This window comes from Heterodontus francisci, chromosome 27 (assembly GCF_036365525.1).
Source record: "Heterodontus francisci isolate sHetFra1 chromosome 27, sHetFra1.hap1, whole genome shotgun sequence".
Taxonomy (NCBI): domain Eukaryota; kingdom Metazoa; phylum Chordata; class Chondrichthyes; order Heterodontiformes; family Heterodontidae; genus Heterodontus; species Heterodontus francisci.
Window position 1 is genome coordinate 58,752,904 of NC_090397.1, and position 26,093 is coordinate 58,778,996.

Below are 26,093 nucleotides of genomic sequence, written 5' to 3' on the forward strand. Positions count from 1 at the left end.
TCTGAAATAAAAACAGAAAATACTGGAAACACCTAGGAGGTCTGGCAGCATCAGTGAAGAGAGAAACAGAGTTACCGTTTCAGGCCCAATGCCCTTCATCATAATGTCTATGCAGAGTTGACTACACAGGCTCCAGATCAGCATACAATAAAGATGCAGAGGTGAGCCATGTGCTGCAAGTCATCTGGAGGGCAATCAAGGTCACATTCCTTGCTACCATCTCAGTGTTTGTCACTTCTACTTTACCAGCTTTCTAGCTTGGAATGGTAATTATACTGTTGCGCTGCATCATTAAATAGCCACAGACTCAAATTGCTGCTTTGACATTTATTGTGCCCTGCCAAGGCTGGATCAGCAGTCGTTAAGACTAGCAACATGTCACCTCCATATTTGGCCACTTCGTTTTCAATTTAGGACTGGTGTCAGGGCACTCTTGACACAGAGTGATCAACACATGAAATAGGCTTCTGGATTGGGTAGTGGAGACAAAATGGAATCATTTAAGAGCGAGCTTGGGGCTGCAGCTGATTTGCCATGGATGGATGAGATGGGATGGGTGAAATGGACTTTTTAAATTTATATCAGGCTGATTGTATCAGTCCTGAGAAGCAACCGTCCTTGTTACAGCATTCAACGAAGATGCAAAACAAGAAACCAGCAACTAAAACAAATGAAGTGAAATGAATAATACGTGTGCCTCACAGAAGAGTAATGTACCCTAAACAAAATCCAACACAATTATTTGTAAAAATATTTCAATTGACAGGCATCCTGTATGAAGCCTTATTTATCTTCATTTATGTTCCATGTGACCTAGCCAGCAGATGCTGATGTTGGGATCAGCTTGGAGGACATGTACTTCCTAACATCTACATGCAAACATTCAAAGCTCAATAACAATTTATATAGTGCCTTTGGAATAGTAAAATGTTCCAAGGTGCTTTACAGGGGCGTTACCAGGCAAAAATACGACACCGAACCACATGAAGTAATATTAGGACAATGGTCAATTCTTGAGAAAACACTATTCTCAGGAGCCAAGAAAAAACAAGTGCTGAATCTGAAGCTAGATTAATAGCACTCTAGGTACTGGTGCTGCTCTGGTACATTAAATCAGATGTTTTACCAGAGGTGGCCTGGGGCTGTTTTTTACACTGGCATCTCCTATAGTTTAGATGTTGGGAGTTCATTAGCTGCAAGATCCAACTCCCTACTCATAAGAAATTGGAGCAGGACTAGGCCATTCAGCCTCTCGAGCCTGCTCTGCCATTCAAGATAATCATGGCTAATCTGATTGTGGCCTCATCTCCTTCTCAGGCAGTCCCTCAGGATTGAGGATGACTTGCTTCCACTCCGGTTCGATGGGCTCTGAGATGGCTGATAAGTCCATTGCATGATCTGCAGACTCTGCCAATTGAGGGGCAGGTGGTGCATGAAGGGTCAGGTAAATGAGCAGTTTTGAGGATTGTGTGCTCCCTCTGATGCCTCGACTTCACCTCAGCATGTTCCCGACAAAGTCCCTCAAGGCGTACAATGCCTTCCTGAATAAGCTTTCTTCATCTAGGACAGTCATGAGCCAGGGACTCCCACGAGTTGGAGGGGATATTTACTCTCTTTAGGAATGCTTTCAAGACATCTCTAAAACATTTCCTCTGTCCTCCTGGGAATCTTCTGCTGCAACAAAGTTGTGAGTAGAACAGCTGCTGTGTTCAACTCCAGAAAGCTGGTTATGAAACGATAATGCTGGAGCCTATCTTTACGAAGTTTTTTTAAAATTCATTCATGGGATGTGGGCGTCACTGGCTTGGCCAACATTTATTGCCCATCCCCAATTGCCCTTGAGAAGGTGCTGGTGAGCTGCCTTCTTGAACCGCTGCAGTCCATTTGGCGTATGTATACCAACAGTGCTGTTAGGAAGGGAGTTCCAGGATTTTGACCCAGCGACAGTGAAGGAACGGCAATATAGTTCCAAGTCAGGATGGTGTGTGACTTGGAGGGGAACTTGCAGGTGGAGGTTTTCCCATGTATTTACTGCCCTTGTCCTTCTAGTTGGTAGAGGTCGTGGGTTTGGAAGGTGTTGTCTAAGGAGCCTTGGTGCATTGCTGCAGTGCATCTTGTAGATGGTACATGCTGCTGCCACTGTGCGTCGGTGGTGGAGGGAGTGAATGTTTGTAGATGGGGTGCCAATCAAGCGGGCTGCTTTGTCCTGGATGGTGTCGAGTTTCTTGAGTGTTGTTAGAGCTGCGCCCATCCAGGCAAGTGGAGAGTATTCCATCACACTCCTGACTTGTGCCTTGTAGATGGTGGACAGGGTTTGGGGAGTTAGGAAGTGAGTTACTCGCCTCAGGATTCCTAGCCTCTGACCTGCTCTTGTAGCCACGGTATTTATATGGCTACTCCAGTTCAGTTTCTGGTCAATGGTAGCCCCTAGGATTTTGATAGTGGGGGATGGTAATGCCGTGGGAGATGGTTAGATTCTCTCTTGTTGGAGATGGTCATTGCTTGGCACTTGTGTAGTGCCAATGTTACTTGCCACTTATTAGCCCAAGCCTGGATATTGTCCAGGTCTTGCTGCATTTCTACACGGACTGCTTCAGTATCTGAGGAGTCACGAATGGTGCTGAACATTGTGCAATCATCAGCGAACATCCCCACTTTTCACCTTATTTATTTATTTATTTATTTAGAGATACAGCACTGAAACAGGCCCTTCGGCCCACCGAGTCTGTGCCGACCAAGAACCACACATTCATCCTAACCTTGCAGTAATCCCATATTCCCTACCACCTACCGACTCTAGGGTCAATTTACAATGGCCAATTTACCTATCACCTGCAAGTCTTTGGCGGTGGGAGGAAACCGGAGCACCCGGCGAAAACCCACGCGGTCACAGGGAAAACTTGCAAAATCCGCACAGGCAGTACCCAGAAATGAACCCGGGTCCCTGGAGCTGTGAGGCTGCGGTGCTAACCACTGTGCCATCTTCCTTTGCGCTAGGTATGACTCCAGCCAGCGGAGGGTTTTCCCCCTGATTCCCATTGACCTCAGTTTTGCTAGGGCTCCTTGATGCCATACTCGGTCAAATGCTGCCTTGATGTCAAGGGCAGTCACTCTCACCTCACGAGTTCAGCTCTTTTGCCCATGTTTGAACCAAGGCTGTGATGAGTTCAGGAGCTGAGTGGCCCTGGCAGAACCAAAACTGAGCGTCACTGAGCAGGTTATTGCTAAGCAAGTGCCGTTTGATGGCACTGTTGATGACACCTTCCATCGCTTTACTGATGATTGAGAGTAGGCTGATGGGGCAGTAATTGGCCGGCTTGGACTTGTCCTGCCTTTTGTGTACAGGACATACCTGGCCAATTTTCCACATTGCAGGGTAGATGCCAGTGTTGTAGCTGTACTGGAACAGCTTGGCTAGGGGCACGGCAAGTTCTGGAGCACAGGTCTTCAGTACTGTTGCCGGAATATTGTCAGGGCCCATAGCTTTTGCAGTATCCAGTGCCTTCAGTCGTTTCTTGATATCACGCGGAGTGAATCGAATTGGCTGAAGTCTGGCATCTGTGATGCTGGGGACTTCAGGAGGAGGCCGAGATGGATCATCAACTCGGCACTTCTGGCTGAAGATTGTTGCAAATGCTTCAGCCTTATCTTTCGCACTGATGTGCTGGGCTCCCCCATCATTGAGGATGGGGATATTTGTGGAGCCACCACCTCCAGTTAGTTGTTTAATTGTCCATCACCATTCACGGCTGGATGTGGCATGACTGCAGAGCTTAGATCTGATCCGCTGGTTATGGGATCGTTTAGCTCTGTCTATCGCATGCTGCTTACGCAGTTTGGCATGCAAGTAGTCCTGGGTTGTAGCTTCACCAGGTGTATGCCTGGTGCTGCTCCTGGCATGTCCTCCTGCACTCTTCATTGAACCAGGGTTGGTCTCCTGGCTTGATGGCAATGGTAGAGTGGGGGATATGCTGGGCTATGAGGTTACAGATTCTGGTTGAGTACAATTCTGCTGCTGATGATGGCCCACAGCGCCTCATGGATGCCCAGTTTTGCATTGCTAGATCTGTTCGAAATCTATCCCAATTAGCATGGTGATAGTGCTGCAATTGGTCTTGTCTCCCTTCTTGAATACAGTTACAATCACAGCATCCCTTAAGTCCCTCGGTAAGCAATCCTCATCCCAAATGAGGGATATGAGGTTGTGGAGTCGGGCCACATGCTACCATGCTTCAGGATTTCGGCAGGGATTCCATCTGCTCCAGAGGCCTTGTTGTTCTTCAGCTGTTGAATGGCTTTTTTGACCTCGCTCCAGACTGGGGTAGCACCGAGACTGAGTCGGACGGGGTGTTGAGGGATGGAGTTGAGGACGTTCAAGTTGATGAGAGTCTCGGTTGAGGAGTTCTTCGAAATCATAGAAACTTTACGGTACAGAAAGAGGCCAATTGGCCCATTGTGTTTGCGGCAGCTGAAAAAAAAAAATCCAGTCTAAACCCACTTTCCAGCATTTGGTCCACAGCCCTGCAGGTTGCAGCACTTCAGGTGCACATCCAGGAACCTTTTAAAAGAGTTGAGGGTTTCTGCCTCCACCATCCTTTCAGGTAGTGAGTTCCAGACCCCCATCACCCTCTGGGTAAAAATGTTTTTCCTCATCTACCCTCTAATCCTTCTACCAATCACTTTAAATCTATGCCCCCTAGACATTGACCCCTCTGCTAAGGTAAATAGGCCCTTTCCATCCACTCTAACCAGACCCCTCACAATTTTGTACATCTCAATCAAATCTCTCCTCAGCCTCCTCTGTTCCAAGGAGAACGACCCCAGACTATCCAATCTTTCCTCATAGCTGCAATTTTCCAACATCCTCAAAAATCTCCTCTGTACCCTCTCTAGTGCAATTACATCCTTTCTGTAATGAGGGGACTGGAACTGCAGACAGTACTCAAGTTGCGGCCTAACTAATGTTTTACATAGTTTCAGCATAACCTCTCTTCTCTTATATTCTATGCTTCGGTAAATAAAGGAAAGGATCCATACGCCTTCTTAACCACCTTATCGATCTGTGAACATACACGCCAAGGTCCCTCACTTCCTCTACACCTCTCAGTATCCTCCCATTTATTGTGTATTCCTTTGCCTCAGTTGACCTCCCCAAATGCATCATCGCACACTTCTCTGGGTTAAATTCCATTTGCCACTTTTCTGCCCACCTGACCAGTCGAACACCACTGGAAACAGCCTACCAGTCACAAAAACACCCATCAACAATTACCCTTTATTTCCTGCCACTGTGCCAAGTTTGTATCCAGCTTGCTACATTCCCCTGGATCCCATGGACTTTTTTTTTCAACCAGTCTGCCATGTTGTCAAAAGTCCTGTTAAAATCACTGGAGACCACATCAACTGCACTACCCTCATCAATACTCCTGGTTACTTCCTCAGAAAATCAACCATGTTAGCCTGACACAACCTTCCCTTAACAAATCCATGCTATCTTTGATTAATCCTTGCCTTTCTAAGTGACAGTTTATCCTGTCGCTCAGAATGGATTCCAATAATTTGCCCACTACTGAGGTTAGACTGACTGGCCTGTAATTATTCAGTCTATCCTTCACTCCCTTTTTAAACAAAGGTACAACGTTAGCAGTTCTCCGGTCCTCCGGCACCACACCTGTATCCAGTGAGGATTGAAAAATGAAGGTCAGACCTTCTGCTATTTTCTCCCTGGCTTCTTTTAACAGCCTGGAGTACATTTCATCTGGCCCTGGTGATTTATCCACTTTCAAGAATGCTAATCCCATTAATACTTCCTCTCTCCCTATGTTTATCACATCCAATACTTCACACTCCTCTGCCTTAACTACAATGTCTACATCGCCCGCCCCCCCCTTTTCTGAAGGCAGACACTAAGAACCATACCCACATCTTCCGCCTCCACACATTTTTATGGGCCCTACTCTTTCCTTAGTTATACTCTTAATGTAATGACAAGACATCTTTGGCTTCTCCATGATTTTACTTGCCAATATTCTTTCATGCCCTCTCTTTCCTTTCCTAATTTCCTTTTTGATTTAACCCCTCCACTTTCTACACTTCTCTCGGCATTCTGTAGTATTGAGATCGCGGTGTTCGACATAAGCTTTCCTTTTCTTCCTTATGATACCCTGTAAGCAGGAAATGTTCCTTCCAGCAAGCACTGACTGCCTCTGTGCCCTCAATGAGTTCTCCTCCATGCTTGGTTCTCAGCGGGGTGGGCCCTTGACTGCTTGGGCCTTAGATTGCCTTGACAGCGCATGTTGTTGGTGTCCACAAGTTGCTGGATCTCTTGCGCTCTTTTTTACTGACCATTTGTTTTTTTTTTATGTCCCGTGTTTTATGCTCCACTTTCCTGCCTGCCCCCATAACATTGATTCCCTTGTCAAGCAAAAATCACCTCCACAGGTCTCCAGGTAAGTTAATTTCAAAGATTAACAACCATCTGAGAGAAGAAATTCCTCTCATCTCAGTCTTGAAAGGGAGACCCCTTATTTTGAAAACGTCCCCCCTAGTTTTAGATAGCCCCACGAAGGGAAACATCCTCTCAGCATCTACCCTGTCAAGCCCCCTCGGAATCTTATATGTTTCAATAAGATCACCTCTCAGACCTCTCAACATAAGAACTAGGAGCAGGAGTAGGCAATTCAGCCCCTTGAGCCTGCTCCGCCATTCAATGCGATCATGGCTGATCTCATCTCGGCCTCAACTCCACTTTCCTGCCCGTTCTCCATAACCCTTCAACCCATTTCTAATTAAAAATCTGTCTATCTCCTCCTTAAATTTACTCAATGTCCCGGCATCCACCGCAGTCTGGGGTAGCGAATTCCACAGACTCACGACCCTTTGAGAAAAATAATTTCTCCTCAGCTCTGTATCTCTGTTTTAAATCTGCTACCCCTTATCCTAAAACTATGACCTCTCGTTCTAGGTTGCCCCACAAGAGGAAACGTCCTCTCTACGTCTACTTTGTCAATCCCCTTAATCATCTTATATACCTCAATTAGATCTCTCATTGTTCTAAACTCCAGAGAGTAAAGGCCTAAACTGCTCAATCTCTCTTCATAAGACAATCTCCCCCATCTCTGGAATCAATCTAGTGAACCTCCTCTGAACTGCTTCCAATGCAACTACATCTTTTCTCAAGTAAGGGGACCAAAACTGTACACAATACTCCAGGTGCGTTCTCACTAATGCCTTGTACAGTTGCAGCAACACTTCCCTACTTTTATACTCTATTCCTTTAGCAATAAATGCCAAAATTCCATTTGCCTTCCTTATCACCTGCTGTACCTGCAAACTAGTTTGCTGCGATTCATGCACGAGGACACCCAGATCCCTCTGCACTGAAGCACTCTGAAGTTTCTAAACTCCCTCATTCTTTCTGGCTGAGGAATGGTTCATCCCATTTTTTGTGGGTTCATGATCCTGCTGCCAGAACAGCAGGGAGATTTATCAGGGTAAAGCACTAACTTGTCTACTGGTCTCCCAGAATTCAAGTAAAAGAGCAGAATATGAAAGCTGCTTTGGAAGGAGTGACCCAACAGGTTACTTTATTGAAATTTAATGCAACTGATCAATAGGAGACTGAGCAGCAGACAGTTCACTAAAAAAGACTTAATGAGATCTGAATACTTTGAATAATCTAATGCAGCTCAATTGTTGCATCAATTGTAGTACTTTGTCATTCGCTGAAATTGATTAGTGGACAGAATAAAAGGTGTTCAACAGGAGATTTAACGAGCTGCGAAATACTCTTTGTAATTTGTTTAATCATCCAATTGTAAATAAACTTTTGGTGACTGTTTTAGAATTGATTGCGGAAAGTACACTGTTAAAGTTTCTTTTATACTGCTCTAGTTTAATTCAGATTCTGAGGGACTGGCACAAAAGCAAAATACTGGAGCACGTGAAATAAAATACAGAAAATATTGGAAATACTAAGCAGGACTGGCAGCATGTGCAGAGAGAGAAATAGTGCGAATGTTTCAGTTGGATAACCTGCGCTGATGAAAGTTTATGCCCAAAAACGTTAGGTTTCTTTCTCTCCCCACATATCCATCCTGACCTGCTGAATTTTTCAGCATTGGGCTGGATTTTGCAGAGGGGTGGGGTGGAGTGGAGTGGAGTGGTTGGCGGTGAACTGTTAGTGTTCGCTGTCATCGTCCCTCTGAAACTGACCACAACTTCAAAATGTCAATGCACAGATTAGTGTAGAAATCCTGATGGTGTGGTCTGTCATACAGGGCTCTGACACAGACTGCACTGTGGATGCTCCCCCCATTCCACTCCCAAAGCCGGCAATCATTGAAAATCAATGAGAATTTCAACTAACCCGCTCAAATATTGCCGTTAGAAACCATGTGAAAAATTACACTGTTCAATCAAGTGTAACTGGGTTTTTAGTTTAGTTTAGTTTAGAGATACAGCACTGAAACAGGCCCTTCGGCCCACCGAGTCTGTGCTGACCATTAACCACCCATTTATACTAATCCTACACTAATTCCATATTCCTACCACATCCCCACTTGTCCCTATATTTCCCTACCACCTACCTATACTAGAGGCAATTTATAATGGACAATTTACCTATCAACCTGCAAGTCTTTGGCACGTGGGAGGAAACCAGAGCACCCGGAGGAAACCCACGCAGACACAGGGAGAACTTGCAAACTCCACACAGGCAGTACCAAGAATTGAACCTGGGTTGCTGGAGCTGTGAGGCTGCGGTGCTAACCACTGCGCCGCTCTAAAGTAGTGGTGAAGTGATTAATAAATTTGATGAACAACAGAACTTGCCCTGAAAAAAATTATTTTGTAATTGTGAAGTACTGTTAAAAAAAAATTTAGCTTATAAATTCCACTCATTAATCATTTAGTTATAATGTTTTCAGAAGGCTTTATCAGAATATTTTAGTTTCTACCTTCACCATATGTGCATGTCCCAATCTTTAATTTGCTTTCTGTAGACTTTTTAAAAAGTGATTTCATTTCAGTGCTTTTTGTTTCCTGTTCGGGCTGTGAAAATCATTTAATGTGATTGGCTGCTTGGACAGCCTGATGAGATCATTGCTGCTGCTCGCTACGAATGCCCAGTATAGAATGGTGCAGTCAATTGCAGGACCACTGCACAGAAACAGAGGTGAAATTCTCGCCACAGAGATGGTCAGATCTTTCAAAGCTTACTTTGAGGTCGGCAGTGACTGCCCTTGCTTCGCCGATGACCACAAACTCCAGGTCATTTACTTTTTGCATTTCAGTTTTCTAGCACGAGCAATATTTGGCAAGCAGGAATGGCAAATAAGAATGGGATTGGGTTCAACTGTGATGCCCCTAAAGTGGACAAGCTGCTCAGAAGACCATATCCTCCTCGAAGCTGGCAAGCTGACTTTGATACAAAAACAAGAAATGCTGGAAATACTCAGCAAGTCCGGCAGCATCTGTGGAGAGAGAAGCAGTGTTAACGTTTCAGGTCAGAGAGCCTTGTTCAGAACTCTGAACTTCTGAAGAAGGGTCACTGACCTGATTCGTTAACTCTGCTTCGCTCTCCACAAATGCTGCCAGACCTGCTGAGTATTTCCAGCATTTCTTGTTTTTATTTCAGATTTCCAGCTTCTGCAGTATTTTGTTTTTATGTAAGCTGACTTTGATGTTGCTGCTAGCAGTGCATCAGGTGCTGGTGGTACCAGCATAGCATGAAGTCAATATAAAAGCAACTTAAATGCAAGTCTGCTGTCAAGATATGAGAAATGGTTGTAAGTGCAGGGAACCAGTGCTTTAATATCCATCTCCCATGACTTAAATTAAAGTAGTACAAAACATAAAGTGTCTTTACACACAGCATGTCTTGGTCAAAGTACCCGAATATTTTACTTTTGCATAACAAAACGTATACACAGAAATTATATCCCTTCAAAGCAAAGGATAAAATTACAGCCTAGAAAGAAGCTGTTTGACTTAACTAGCCAACACTGTGTTTATCCTCAACACAAGGATGCACTAACCTATTCTTAAATGCTGACATGGTTTCTGTTTCATACACTAAGTTTGGCAGTAAATTCCATACCCTCATAACTTTTTGTGCAAAAAACTTTCTCCTGCTCTTTGTCTTAAATTAGATAGTATTTACAGCACAGAAGCAAGCCATTTGGCCCAAAAGGTCTATGCCAGTGTTCGTGCTCCACACAAGACGCCTCCCACACCTCTTCATCTAACTCAGTAGTTCTCGAACATTTTTGGTTGAAGGACCCCTTTTCCAAATGAAACGCACATTTCAATTATAATATTACATAATACTCATAATATGAAAGTACTGCATCTAAAGAACTTAATAATGCTTTTAGGAAAATGGGTATTTACTTTCAGATATTAGTAAGATGGGTGTGCCTGTTTGTCACTGCAGGGTCACACTACCCTTCATAGGAGCCTGGAAGAGAGGAGATGAGAGCGGGCAGGAGACGAGAGAATGGGCAGCAAAGAGCAGGCAGCAGATGAAAGACAGCAGCAGCACAGTTTGAGAATCACTGATTTAATCTCATCAACATATCCTCCTGTTTCTTTCTCCCTCATGTACTTATATAGCTTCCCTTCAAATGCATCTATGTTATTAGCCTCGACTACTCCTTGTGGTAGTGAGTTCCACATTCTAACTATGCTTTGGGTAAATGGGTTTCACCTGAATTCCCTATTGGATTTATGAGTAACTATCTCATATTTATGGCCCTTCGTTCTGGTCTCGCCCAAATGTGGAAACAGCTTCTCTCCATCTACCCTATTAAGCCCTTTCGTAATCGTGAAGACATCCATCAGGTCACCCTTCAGTCTTCTCTTGTCCAGAGAAAAAAGTCCCAGCCTGCTCAATCTTTCCTGATAGATATAACCTCTCACTTCTGGCATCACTCCAGCAAATCGTTTTTGTAGCTTCTCCAGTGCCTCTATATCTTCTTTATAATATGGAGACCAGAACTTTTCAAGTATTCCACATCTCATAAATCTTGTATTTAATCGTATATTTATGTTCCTTGGTTGCAGATAAAGCCTGTTTATAGTTGAAATGCAACAGCAATTTCTCAGCATACATATAGTAAACAACAGTATTTATAAATGTAGATTAAATCAAAACGGTTCCAAGTGTTGTACACTGGCAGTGTGCTCCTCATTCCTTCAGGTGTTGGGTAGTCTGTCTTTCCAACCATTTATAGCATTTTCTTTACAGATCACATCCATATGCATCCAACCTCTGCCACTCCATAATCATCAGAGTTCAATTTTAAATACCATGCACAATACCTATAAAAGATAAGCTACTTGGGCTCCTCCAATGATTAGCTTGCGAACACAGTGAGATAGTGAGCCATAGGAACCAGGAGGGTTCCAGATTCAATCTTCGGTGAGTGTTGAGGCTGAGCTACATAATCTTAGCCAGGATAGTGGTTTGTGGGGGGCAGGGGGGGGATGATACAAATGGCTCAAGTCACTGCCTATGCTGGAACATGCTACTTCTCAGTAAAGCCCTTTCATCCTATCTGATGCACTTATACAGTACTTCCCCTAGCTGTCTAGGGATACAATTCAGCACAGAGAATTTAAGCAGCTGCTCCAGTTGAGTTTCTGGTCAATGGTGACCTCCAAGATGTTGATGGTGGAGGACTTCACAATGGTGAAGAAAACTAGAGCTACTAGAGGAGGTCAGATGATGGCTCACCTCCTGATTTCCCAAAGACCCACCATCACCTACAAGGCACAAGCTAGGAGTATAATGAAATATTCACCACTTGCCTGGATGTGTGCAGCTCCAACAACACACAAGAAGTTCAGTACCATCGAAGGGCTGGGGTGTGCACAAAAACCTGGAAGGAGCGAGTAGCTGTGGTACACCATAAACTGAGCATGTGGGAGCAGCATTCTCTCTCCATTGTGGGTAAGAAGCTGGTCACCAGGTGCGAGGCGATTACGTTGTTGCTTTATGTGGCGCAGGACTGGCCCATACCCCACACCTGTGCTGGCACAGGTCTGGCCCATACCCCACACCTGTGCAGGTGCAGCTCTGGCCCATACCTGTGCTGGCACAGGTCTGGCCCACACCCCATACCTGTGCCGTGTCTGTCACCCAAGCTATTTTCCGCTTTATCTGTAGATACAAAATGGACCAGTTCCGGAGGGACACGATGTTCAAACCTCTGGATAAAGGCAGAAAAAACATACCCGACGTTGCCCTCATCCTGATGACCACCTTCATGTGCGGCTGTATCAGGCTGTGCGTAGAACCCCAGTACGGAAACACTAACTGTTACTACGTGCTGAGGTTCTATCTGTCCCAAGTGTTGCGAAGGATGGGTCTGGCCACATTGCCTTGGAACGCTCCATCCAGTTGGACCGTGCCGTACCACCTATCCTTCGTGGAAAAGTCTGTGCGGAAAAACACCTTTGACCACCAATCCATCAGGCAGTGGTCTGCACAAAATGTCTTCAAGGCCTGACGGGAAAAGGAGATGGTGGATCCTGTCGGTTGGTTCCCCGCAGACTGACAAAGTCATTTGGCGGAATGCCTCATCACGAGAACTTTCAAACAAGCACCAAGACGTAGCTTGGCTGGTGGTGAGAAGGGCCCTCCCCGTCAGATCCTTCCTGCACGCCTGGAATCTTCCTCACGCTGCCCTCAAGATGGCTGTAGTGGGGAAGAGACTGTTGCCCACCTCCTTCATGAATGTGTCTTTGCAAAGCAGGTGTGGAAAGAGATGCAGTGGTTTTTGTCGAGGTTCATCCCAAGCAGCTCTGTAACGCGGGAGTCTGTGCTCTACGGGCTGTTCCCAGGGACTCACACCGAGATAAACATCAACTGCTGCTGGAAGACCATCAATTCGGTGAAAGACGTTCTTTGGTCTGCCCGAAACTTGCTGGTCTTCCAGCGCAAAGAATTGTCCACGATCGAGTGTTGCAGACTGGCACATTCCAAGGTCCAGGACTACGCGCTGAGGGATGCACTAAAGCTTGGGGCAGCCACTGCAAAGACTCAATGGTGAAAGACCACTGTGTAAGGTCCTCCCGCCAAAGTGAACTGAGGGGCTGGACCCATGGAAAACCCCTTGGCCTGTATACGCCAAATATGGGTTTGCTGTAAAATGTACATTGTATGTAAAATGGAATGGAAAGATTCTGAGGCAACTCACTCCTGCATTGAAGAAAACTGATTTCCTTTGCACTTCCTGGAATGTCAATTTGGTGCTGTTTTGAACTGTTTTGTAATGTATTTTCTTACAGATTTTATGAATAAAGTATATTTTTGGAAAAAAAATTCCAGGGGCAAAGCAGTATGCTTAAATGGCATCAGCTTAAACATCCACTTCCTCCACCATCAGCATACCATGGCTGCACTGTGTACTATCTATAGCTTACACTGCAGCAAGTCACTCAGGCTTTTTCAGCAGCACTTCCCAAATTCACAAGCTTTACCACCTGGAAGGACAAGGGCAGCAGATGCATGGGAACGCAAGCATCTCCAAGTTGCACACCATCCTGTCTTGGACTTGTGTTGCTGTTGGACATATGATTGCTATTTCTTCATTAGCACTGGGTTAAAATCCTGGAACTCGGCACTAAAAATTTCTATGGGGGTACCTTTACCACACAGATTACGGCAGTTCAAGAAAAAGGTCAACCATGGAAGAGCAAAAAATGTAAGCCGTGCCAATGATAATTGCATACCAAGAATGAATACATATTAAAAAAAGATTCTGCCCCAAATATAACACCACACATCCTACAAATGATTTTGAGCCATTAAGTGAAAGGAAAGGGGTTATATGCTTTAACTGTGATAGGTGCAGGTGGAATGAGAACTGATCATGCTTGCACAAAGTGTTATCTTTGCACAAAGTGTTATCTTTGAGCAATATCATGCTAGAAATGCAACAAAAGGCTTAGCACAAGGCTGTACCCTCCAGGTTTAATTCCACTAGGATTATTTAGACTGGTGAACAAAATAAAAAGGCCATGCCCCCTCCTCCTGTTTCACCCAGCAGGTGCAGTCACTAATTCTGTGTTATGCAACAACTCCCTGAAATGAAAGGAAAACAGGACCCGGCAGCTTCCTCACTGACATCCAGTCATGAATGCTGAACAACTCAGTCTGAATGTGCAGCCCACATTAAGTCATTGGACCTCGAGGTGCAAGGTTAAAAGAGAATTACCACCTGTTAAAAGGTATTGCAAACAGAGTTTGTATTAACATTTATGGAATACCTGCTGCTGCATGGCCTTGCCAATACAATGTTCTACTTTTGACTTTGTATTTATGTCTCCATATGTGACCAGTGAAACCAAGAAGACATCTATTACTGTGCATTCCTAAACACACTCGTATGGCAAAGGACTCTTCATTGTGAGGACACGGTTGGCTTACCATGAACAAAGTAAACCCCGAACCAACAGCCTAACACAAATGAAGTATAGAATATCAGATTTCCAAGTTCTGTAGTTGTATGCAGAGTGTGCAATAACATGTATTCTTTTGAAAGCTTTGTGTGTATCTGCCATGCACCTAACATGTTCTTACCTGAAGGAGGGGCCGTTGCACGCCCAACACTTTCATAGTATCAGCGCTGGCTAAAACTTTCAAAGGATCGGCAACCTTGGTTGCAGCCTCGATTTCCTTATTGACATCTAGATGGACCTGATTTAGGAAGAAGTTCTTGATATACATGGTGAGGAACTCTCGCAGTGGGCACTGCTTGCCAGAGCCAGTCCACATGGCAACTTCAATCTCCTGAATGAACCTGAAAGAAAAAAAGGTAGACTTTGAAATCATTGAACATTTCAGATAGAACACCGTCGTCGAGGAGAGTATGGTGTGTGCTCAGGTTATTATTTTGTAGATATCTATAGAAAATTCAATCTTTCAGTTGAAAGATCATATACAGAAAGGAAATATACTCTTTGACAGGCTGATTTGTGAGTAAGATTCAATACTTAGAAAACTGGAAAACCCATTTTCCTTGAACTTTATGCAGAGTAATGTTCACACTTCCTTCCCCACTAAAGACACACTTTACTGTCACACGTGGTCTGACCCATTTCCCAGGATACAGTACAACAGACACAAAGGGCTAAGGGATTGTGTTACCTTATTTGACCAAAAGGCTGGATGAAGGTTGCAGCAGGTGATCGGAGAGATCAATACCATAACCTTGTAAAATAGATTTTTTTTATTGGAAAAAAATCAATAGCTCTGGATGAATGGGATTACCTTTAAGATTGTGGTTGCGTTTTAGTTTTTCTCCCACATTTTCCCCAACACCCCTCTTCTGAAGGCTTCAACTTCCTCATCAGGACAGTGATCAGTGGTCAGCTCCAGTACCTTGCCTTAAGTGGTCTTTCCTTGCAGTGGTTGCCAGTGGCTAAACAATGGGCGAGTACACGATTTTTAAAAATTCTTTCGTGGAATGTGGCGTCATTGAGTGTGAACATACACACTTCCAGTGGGGTGTAGACGGGGTCCCTGTCCAGTACCTAGAAGCAGGAGCTCTGCCTGATTTACCTTCTACCAATGCAGGGCAGCTGTGGCCAATTATAGCATTCACAATAACACCCCAGCCAAGATCAGTTAACTCAGCATGGACCAGGAAATGGGCCTGGATCAGGGATGGAGCTTAAATCTTTGAGAGATTGAGGAAGCCATTAATAATTCTACAGACTCAATGTGATGCTGTAACATTGGCAGCATGAAGAGGCCAGACACAAATTGATCCATAACTTTGATTAAGTTCCTGGTCTCTGAGAAACCGCGAAAGTGATCCAGAAAGCTTGGACGGATAGTTGTCATCATTGTGTTTTTTGCCTACTGTCCAGTGGCCTGACAGGCAGCCTGTTCCTTGGTGTGCCCAGGGATCATTTCTGGTTATGGTTGGCTGTAGGAATAGCTGCTGCATAAAAAAAATCTGAGATTTATTCCTAACTTAAAAATGACGACAGCTGACAAATGTAATTTTCTGCCCCAAACTGAAGACTGAGCACACTTATCAGGAGCCAAACTAAATTACAACAGTAAAATACTGCTGATGCTGGAATTCTGAAACGAAAACAGAAAATGTTGGAAATACTCAGCAGGTCAAGCAGCATCTGTGGAGAGAAAAACAGAGTTAACATTTCAGTTCTGTTGAAAGGTCATCGACCAGAAATTGTAACGCTGCTTTTCTCTCCACAGATGCTGCTTGACGTGCTGAGTATTTCCAAAATTTTCTGTTTTTGTAAAGCATCAAATTGTTGGTTACATATTCAACAGTGTCACAGAAGTTATGAAATCTATGTCAGGCATTGTTTATTTTGTGTAAAGTACGGAAGCCTGATGGCTATTCTATTTGAATATGCCCAGGGTGCACCATTTGCAATGGGGTGGATGCCTATAGTTAAATACTGACCACATTTTACATTGCCATGTTATGCAGTCTGAACGGGAAGTAGCACACAGCTGACGTGAGGCTGCAACAATAAGAGTCATTTGCCTAAACTCTCTTAGGAATGATCTTACCTGTTATTTTTGGTCAAAGGTTGTACATTTCTATTTGATTTGTATTCATGAGAACAATCAGTGCTAAAGGGATTGTTTCAAAGCAAAATTATACCTACTTCTGTTTGCAATGGGTGCTTAGAGAGGTGTAATGTGTAAATGAAGTTCAAGATGTATTTTGTAAGGGGGCCACACTCTGTCAGCCCCCACAAACTCCTTCCAAGGAAAATACCTCTCTTTCCCAAGCAATGGAAATAACATTCAAGTGACTATCAAGTTCAGACAATGGCTCAAAGGACCATGTTGAAAGTGAGACTTAGTTTAAAATTCCTGTATAGTGCTGAATGCTCAATCCTTAGAGGTGCAGAAACATTCCTGAGGCATACACTATGAAAGGAGGAATTTGTGCATCAACTGGGAGGATAGAGTGAGCAATTTGGAAGCAAAGGGTGGCCTGTGTGCAATAACAGCATGTTTTATGTTGTGGCGACTAAGACCAGCAAAGGTCTTAGTCACCGCAACAAGGTGATCCTTGGACAGTGATGTAAAGAGTCCTAGCTGACAAAAAGTTATGTGACAGACCAAAGCTGATGTGATGTCACAGCATACAGGTTATCTAAAAAGAAAAGCCAGTGCAAAAAGCAACAGCTGAAGGAGTGGGCAGAGCGAAAATGACACGTGGGTTCCAAGGCCAGCTTGGTTACAACTGATTTGTGTGGCACAGAGGACAGGTGAAATTGTCAGAAAAAGACTAAAAAGATCTTCTAAAATGTAATGAGAAGACAATAAGAAAAAGAACCAGAATATCCCCTAAATACTTGGATTAAAAAGGAAAATTTAAAGCTATCGTTGAACTTGGACATGGTTCAATAAAGCTGTTGTCATCTTTGGGCAGTTAATTCTGGGAAGTGCAACTTACTAATAGTTTACCTAATTGCTAATAGCTCATTTTAACCTCAGCTGTGGCACTCAAGTTACAGTGGTACAATCAATACATGGTGAAGTAGATGCTTGTGTATGCACTGATATAAAACTAGGGAAAATGAAAATTATTTCCTGCCACTCCCCCCACCCCTCTTCTAATTAGTGACTCAATAACTCTTGAGCAGATGACACAACTTTCTGTGCGGCCCAGGCCTGCCATACAGTCTTGGACAAATGTTCTTCAGTTTACAAGCATATTCAAAAATTGTTCATCGAAAATAAACAGGGCAACAGCTGTATTGTACTAATGAATCATGATTGCATTCAGCACGAAAAAAATTGTCAATTTATTTATGGAAGTAGAGGTTTGGTTAATTGCATTATCTATTTCAGAAAATCTCTGCAAGTTGCAGCTGCATGCTGGACAGTTTTCTTTTATTTTTCATTCTCCCCTCACAGCATCCCTTGGTTAAAGGGAGCGAACACAATATGAAGACCTCAAAGCCAGATTTCCAGTATTTGACTGAATCCTCAAATCAAGTTAGGCATCATCAATTCCCTTCTCCCCAAACTCAACATTTCAATGTCAGTGTCAAGCTGAGAACAATAACATTACCAAAGAGGAAAGCTCCATCAGTCAAATCACATCAGAAGGTTAATAAAGATACAATAGCAGAGCGGTAATGGTGCTGGACCGGGTGATAAGTTTAAATCCCACCATGGCAAGTTGTAAAATTGAATTCAATAAATCAGCGAACTTGTGGTCTAGCACAAACAACTATGGAATCTGACAGATTGGCGCAAAGACACTTACTGATTTACTAATGTCTTAGGTTAAAAAAACCTGCCAACCCTGACCCATTCGCACCTACCCATGATTCTAGTTCAAACAAGTGATGGGAAACAAGTGTAGCCATTAGGGACCCGAACCTAAATTTTAAAAATAAGTTACATAACTTCTGATTTAAAATTATTTTAATTTATCTTACTACTTCAAAGCCTGCACTAGTTATATCTTTGGGGGCTGCTTCCTTAGCACCAGTCACCATCATGTACAAACTGGCCAATCCTCTGAGATATTAGATCAAGTGCACCAGAAAATGGTTCAACAAAAATGATTTGCCAAATCAAATGAGTAAGTAACATGGGCACGACAGTATATTGTAGTGGTGATGGCAGGTTCTGATAGTTGGCAGAATTTGATGGACTCATCAAAGCCAAACTAATCCTTTTCTCATCAGACATCTTTTGATGCACTTTCCAACAGGAATCACTGGACGCTGATCAACAGCAGGAGCCCTGACTGATTTTTCCCCTACAGTACCGAGATCAATTGTAGCACCCCAACTGTTGATTTGGCTGATATTAGCTAAATAACTTAGAATGGGAATGCAACGGAAGAATTTCTTACATTAAAAATATTTTTAGCATGAACATAACAAATCTAAGCAAGAACCAGTTAATATACAATGACGATGTGAAATATATTCACCATTCTTTTTGTAACATAAGAGTTGAGATTGTATGATCAGCTTACAAACCCGGGTGCTACCTAAATCATTGAGACTCAGCAATACTGATGGAGCAACTATATTAATTGGGTGCACCATATCATACTCTTTACTGCCTGATTAAATGACAGCATGATAAGCTAATTAGTTCAGAGTTCTGTCCAGGGCTTAAAATAATGGGATTCTGGCAGAAAAGTAACACAAATGACAGTTTCCAACTTCTGAAACTGTACAGGCTTTGTTACTACATTTAATATATAGTTGGTCTTACATATGATAGCCAAAGGCAAAATGATTTTAATTGGCAATGAATGGTTCCCAGCAGTTGATACCTCTGAACTCTCATCATCAACTGAGTCCAAACATTTCAATACAGGTCTATCCCCTGACTGGGTCCAAGCCTTCAATTAGAATTTAGGAATTTTAATCCTTATTTCAACTTGCTTGGCTAAACTTTCAGTTTAGAACTTTTAAATTGTTAGGAGTTATTTTAAGTTTCTTAGATGTTCAGATTTGGTGTGGACAGTAGAATTGTCTTTTGCATTGTTTGTGGAATTTGATTAGTTGATGCTAACCACATGACCTATTATACCACAAGTTTAGCATGGGTCATTCAGAAGGCAAAAAGGAATGCTAACTGGCCTGTGTGAAGTTTCCCAGACACCATGGAAACACAGGCACACATAAGCTACGAAACTATTTGACAACATGGCTTTACATATTTAAGGAAGGATTGTCTTTAAAATTTGAAACTATACATATTCCACAAAGTACATATATTACATATTCCTTATTTAGATCACTCCCCTCAGTACATTAGCAAACAAATGAAACTGTACCTGGTGATATTATACACTGTACTAAGGCAACTAGATATATTGTACTTATCTGAGCTACTAGCCCTCTGACTCAGAGCATTAACTTTTGATTAAAGTTGTGAGACTCGTTGGCAGCCTCTTACTATTATTTATAGTACCAATTTACTGTGAATGGCAAATAAAGGGATAATTATAGCATAACACATACATCCCCATGATCTACTAAAGTTAGCAATGAACTTGACTATCTGTCCATTATTAATGGATATGAAAAGAGAGTAAGACTTGCATTTATATAGCACCATCATGACCTCAGGACATCCGAAAACACTTTTCAGTCAATGAAGTACTTTTGAAGAGTAGTCACTGCTGTAATGTAGGAGACAGAGCAACCAATTTGTGCACAACAAATTTCCACAAACAGCAAAGTGATAATGACCGGATATGTTTTTTGTGATGTTGGTTGAGGGATAAAAATTGGCCAGGACACCTGGTATAACTCCCTTGTGCTTCTTCAAAATAGCGCTATGGAATCTTTTACGTCTACCTGACAGGGTAGGTGACACCCCCGACAGTGTAGTACCCCCCGCAACCCCCGAGTACTACACTGGAGTATCAGCCTAGATCAGGGATTGGCAACCTTTTTTTTAACCTGAAGAACCTTTTATAAAAAAATTGCCTAAATTAAAAACTAAGGGGAGCAGCAAGATGAAAAAAATTAAAGAATGAAGTAAAGGCATAAGCATACCTTAAGAGGAAAAAATTGTTTATCCAGAATCTAAGGAACATTATGCACATATTTGATGCTGTAACAAGTCACTTGCTTTAACTTCCCTCTGACTCTTATAAGAATGAAAATAAGAAGTGACTACTGAATTTCATGTAATTTCAATCTTTTACAAAGGTCGGGCAAAAATCCAGTTTCTACATTCCAGGAATAGGTAAAAACCATTATTTTTGTTTTCAAAGTTGAATCTTGCTGCTACCTGTGACGATCAGGTAAGGAGGGGTTGAAAGGCCCCCCTCTTGTCCCTCTCCTTGTTTGACCACAATAGGATTTATTTCATTTAAACAGTGGAAGTGCTTACCAATTCAGTGAGTGTTTAACCCTTTATGTACGATAACTATAAAAGAACCAATCGAACAGATTTTCTTGAGTTTCAACAAGAAAGAGGTTAGTTTATTGTACTTTAAACCAAAACCCGACCTAAGTAAAATAATAAACTATGCTCCAATTTTCACACAAACGAGAATCACACACACACGACTTGGTTACAGAGTGAAGAACAACAGATTAGTTGGATTAGAGTCCAGAACCAATAAAATATACAGTCTGTGAAGTCTGGTAATTCAGTTGTTTTCTGGCTGAACTCGTGGTCCTGAAGTTTCTGGCTGGTGCAGGTGGCCACCTGGTTCAAGGTTTTCGTGGAGAAAGGGATGTAGATGGCTTTCTCTCTCGAGTCTCTGTCTGCAACAATGATAGGCTTGGATGTTTTGCAACCCGCAGGCAGGGTTCCAAGTCACAGCATTGCCTGGCGAGAGCGAGATAGAGAGAGAGGGCAGGAGCGATTAAATGACAAAGATGTCATGGGACAAAGGCAAAGGGAGTGCTAATGGTGTGGTGAAAGACACCATTCCTGCCCTCTGCCCTATTATACACCTTCCCTTTTGCTCTCTTCCCCCCCACCCCCACTTCACTTGCTTAAAACCTATTACATTTCTAACCTTTGTCAGTTCTGATGAAAGGTCACAGAGCTGAAACGTTAACTTTGCTTCTCTCTCCAAGATGCTGCCGGACCTGCTGAGTATTTCTAGCATTTTCGGTTTTTAAACTCAGATGCTGGTCTGCTGTAGCCAAACGAAACTAAGTTTTCACACAGATGAAGAGACTGTCACATGATTGTCCAGTGTATTCTCTCTTTTGCATCTTAATTTGTTCAAATCTTAGAATTCCAATCTCTCTCAGGTCCCATTGTTTCAGTGTTTACCCCTTTGAGGTTCATTTCCACCAGTGTTAATGTTACAAGATGGCTTTGAATGTCTTGTTAATGGAGGTGAGGCAGGTAGCTCATTCAAAAATTCACAAGCCAACCTAGGCAATCGTCTCCACCTTGATACCTTGGTATGTGAGGTATTTCAATGCAAATTGCGGTGGCCATTTTAGTTGCTTTCTTTTTAAAAGTTTATTTTAGGTTTCCAACCGATGGATTAAAAATCATCATTCGGCAAAACACATGTTCATGACATTGTCCAAATCTTAATTTGCCTTTATCAATTTTTTCTTGGAGAATCATAACGGCATTTTTTTTCACTTCCAGGTGGATAGTTTTTGGCAAAGGTTTTGAGCTTTGCTAACAATTGCTGGGCAGAATTCATTTTTTTTGCTAACATGAAACATTTCATCCCATTTCAGTCATACGTGAGTCCCGTTTGCCTTGGTAGCAAAACAAAATCTAGTCATCTCTAAGCTAAAGTCACTATTTCCATCTGTGATGATTGTCTGTTTCAATGTTATTTAATCCTTTTGCATTCTGCGATAGAATTCATTTTTTTCCTAAATATGACGATTATATCCCTTTTCATCCCTGCAAATCTTTTTGTAACCAAACATTTTTTGACGAACTCTCTTGAAAATCAGCGGTATAAGCAAATGAAAACACATTTTTTCTTTACATCTTGTGATATTGATTGTTTAGGCTATTCAAGTGCCATACCACTTCCGAAACCTGACAGCATATAAACTAAATTTTTGATTAAGCAAATGAATAACTCAATAAAGGAAAATTAGGTTGCATTCTAGTTCTTTGATTTGGCATTTCTTGACTTAATTTTTTTAGACTTTTTTCATGATAATGTGATCCAACTGGAAAAGGTTGGGAACTGCCGATGAGCCCCATGTGGCTCTGGAGTCACAGGTTGTCAATCCCTGGCCTAGATTTTTGTGCTCAAATCCTAGAGTGGGACTTGAACTCACAATCCACTGACTCAGAGGCTGGCGTGCTTCACGCTGTGCATGTATATGAAGATACAAGTTATTTATACTTCTCCTTTCTCAATTTCTATGCTTTAGATCTTCTCCTCCTGACTGTAAATAATTTGTATGAAATGGAATAACCTTTGTTGAACAGGACAGACCCAGTTGTCTCTTTCTCGATCAAGCAGAATATGAAATTCCACCTACTACCAATAGCATACTTGCCAACTGTCAACACTGACTGAAGAATGAATGGTCTTTATTTCAAGGAGGTTGAAATAAAGACCTCATTTGGAGTACGAAGTTCAGTTTTGGGCACCAAACCTCAGGAAAGGGTACAGCAGTTTCACCACTATGATACCAGAGCTTAAAGGGCTAAATTAAGAGAATAAGTAGCATAAACTTGCTTGGCATTCGCTTGAATTTGGAGGTCTGAGAGTGATTTATTTGAGGTGTTTAAAATGATAAAGGGATTTTATAGAGTAGGTATAGAGAAGCTATTTCCTCTTGTAGGGGAATCCAGAACATGGGGAATAACCTTAAAATTAGAGCAAGAAATTCAGTCATGCAATCAGGAAGCACTTTTTCACCCCTGGGTAGTGGAAACCTGAAATTCATTTCCCAAAAAGGCTGTGCGCATTTTTTTTAAATTCATTGCTGAACTGTGAGCGTTGCCAGCATTTGTTGCCCATCCATAATTGTGCTCAAGATGGTAGCAGTAAGCCACCTTCTTGAACCGCTCCAGTCCATGTAGCGTAGGCACACTCACAGTGCTGTTAGGAAGGGAATTCCAGGTTCCAGGTTTTTGATCCAGCGATAGTGAAGGAATTGTGATATATTTCCAAGTCAGGTTGGTGTGTGGCTTGGAGGGGATCTTGCAAGTGGTGGTGCTCCCACACATCTGCTGCCTTTGTCCTTCAATATGGCAGAGGTCACAGGTTTGGAGGGTGCTGTCGAAGGAGCCTTGGTGAGTTGCTGCAGTGCATTTCGTAAATGGTACGCACCACTGCCACTGTGCACTGGCGGTGGAAAGGAGTGAATGTTTAAGATGGGGTGCCGATCAGATGGGGTGCTGATCAAATGGGATGCTTTGCCCTGAATGGTGTCGAGTGTTTGACTGATCAGGTTTGATTGTGTCAGTCTGTCCATTATCTGTGTTCACTGTGTTTGACTGCTTAAGTCTCTGGGTGGAGCTGGTGAGCAGAAGTGAACCAGAGAGTGCTAGAGGCTTCCGGAAATCTCACAGCTTGAATCTGCCACTGAACCCAGGTTGCTGTCAAGACATATGCTGAAATCTGTAAGACCTTTTAAGTTAATGTGCTGTAAATAAACCAGTTGGTTATTTAACACAAGTGTGATATCTGCATTGCTCAGAGTTAAACCAGATATTACAAACTAAATGCTGTAAACCAGTGTAAACAAAATATTGAGCTTCTTGAGTGCTGTTGGAGCTGTACTTGTGTAGAGAAGGGGAGAGTATTCCACCACACTCCTGACTTGTGCCTTGTAGTTAGTGGACAGGCTTTGGGGAGTCAGGAGAGGAGTTACTCACCACAGAATTCCCAGCCTCTGACCTGCACTTGTAGTCACAGTATTTATTTCTGGTCAATGGCAACCCCAGAATGTTGATGGTGGGAGATTCGGTGTGATGGTTAGATTCTTGTTGGAGATGGTCATTGCCTGGCCCTTGTGTGGCGTGAATGTTACTTGCCACTTATCAGCCCAAGCCTGAATGTTGCCCAGGTCTTACTGCATGTGGGCAAACACTGCTTCAGTATCTGAGGAATTGTTACTGGAACTGATCATTGTGCAATCATCAGTGAATATCCCCATTTCTGACCTTGTGTTTGAAGGAAGGTCAGCGACAAAGCAGCTGAAGATGGTTGGGCCGAGGACACTACCCCGAAGAACTCCTGCAGTGATGTCCTAGAGTAGAGATAACTGGCCTCCCACAACCCTCTTCCTTTGTGTTAGGTATGACTCCAATCAGTGGAGAGTTTTCTCACCAATTCCCATTGACTTCAATTTTGCTAGGGCTCCTCGATGCTACACTTGTACAAATGCTGCCCTGACGTCAAAGGCAATCACTCTCACCTCACCTCTGGATTCAATGCTTTTGTCCAAGGCTATAATGAGGTCTGGAGCCGAGTGGCCCTGGTGGAACCCAAGCTGAGCATCGGTGAGCGGGTTATTGCGGAGTCAGTGCCGCTTGATAGCACGGTCAATGGCACCTTCCATGATTTTGCTGATTGAGTGTAGACTGATAGGGTGGTAATTGGCTAGATTGGATTTGTCCTGCATTTTGTGGGCAGGACATACCTGGACAATTTTCCACATTTTTGGGTAATGCCAGTGTTGTAGATGTAGTACTGTATGCTGGGCCAATTGAAATTTTCAACACTGAGACAGATCTTTGATTCGCTAAGAGTATCAAGAGAAGGCAGGTTAATAGAGCTAATGTGCAGATCAGTCATGATCTAATGCAATGGCAGCACAGGACCAAGTGGCTGAATGGCCTATTCTTGTTCCTATGCTGGGGTATTAACCACATTTTGTCTGTTGCCAGACTGCATTCCTCCAGATCAGGAGCAGTGCCTGCTTCACCCATAATATTTTGAACCTCCAGCACATTGAGGATTGACTTCCCAAATGTTCGTTTCACTTTGTCGCTCTTCACAAATTTCAGTTACTTCAGAGCATCACCGCCACTGTGCACCTCCACATCCTTCTCAAGCTCCACTGTATTCACAGTGAATCAAATTTCAAGCGGCACAGTGGCGCAGTGGTTAGCACCGCAGCCTCACAGCTCCAGCGACCCGGGTTCAATTCTGGGTACTGCCTGTGTGGAGTTTGCAAGTTCTCCCTGTGTCTGCGTGGGTTTTCTCCGGGTGCTCCGGTTTCCTCCCACAAGCCAAAAGACTTGCAGGTTGGTAAGTAAATTGGCCATCATAAATTGCCCCTAGTATAGGTAGGTGGTAGGGAAATATATAGGGACAGGTGGGGATGGGGTAGGAATATGGGATTAGTGTAGGATTAGTATAAATGGGTGGTTGATGGTCGGCACAGACTCGGTGGGCCGAAGGGCCTGTTTCAGTGCTGTATCTCTAATCTAATCTAATCTAATTCCCTCTGCAACCTCATTATCATACCTGACTGTTCTTCCCTATCACCAGTCCTTGCCTGCACCCTTTGCTCATTATGCTGCAGATTAACCACTTGCTCCTTCCCCCACTGCAGGCAGTCAGTCAGTCATGGTGCTGCTGTCCTCTAGAATTCTCCAGAAGAACTTTACCTGCTATCCTTCCCCTTACATTCAAGAACCATCCTAT

General features: G+C 43.1%; 1 protein-coding gene across 3 annotated transcripts in view; it reads right to left on the reverse strand.

The window, feature by feature from the left end:
• exoc4 (exocyst complex component 4) overlaps positions 1-26,093 on the reverse strand; it is a 606,100-nt gene that overhangs the window by 220,797 nt on the left and 359,210 nt on the right. For all 3 annotated transcript variants that reach the window (XM_068059446.1, XM_068059445.1, XM_068059447.1), the window contains exon 10: positions 14,588-14,807. In XM_068059446.1, the coding sequence (XP_067915547.1) occupies positions 14,588-14,807 (220 nt within the window). The remainder of the gene's footprint in view (positions 1-14,587; positions 14,808-26,093) is intronic.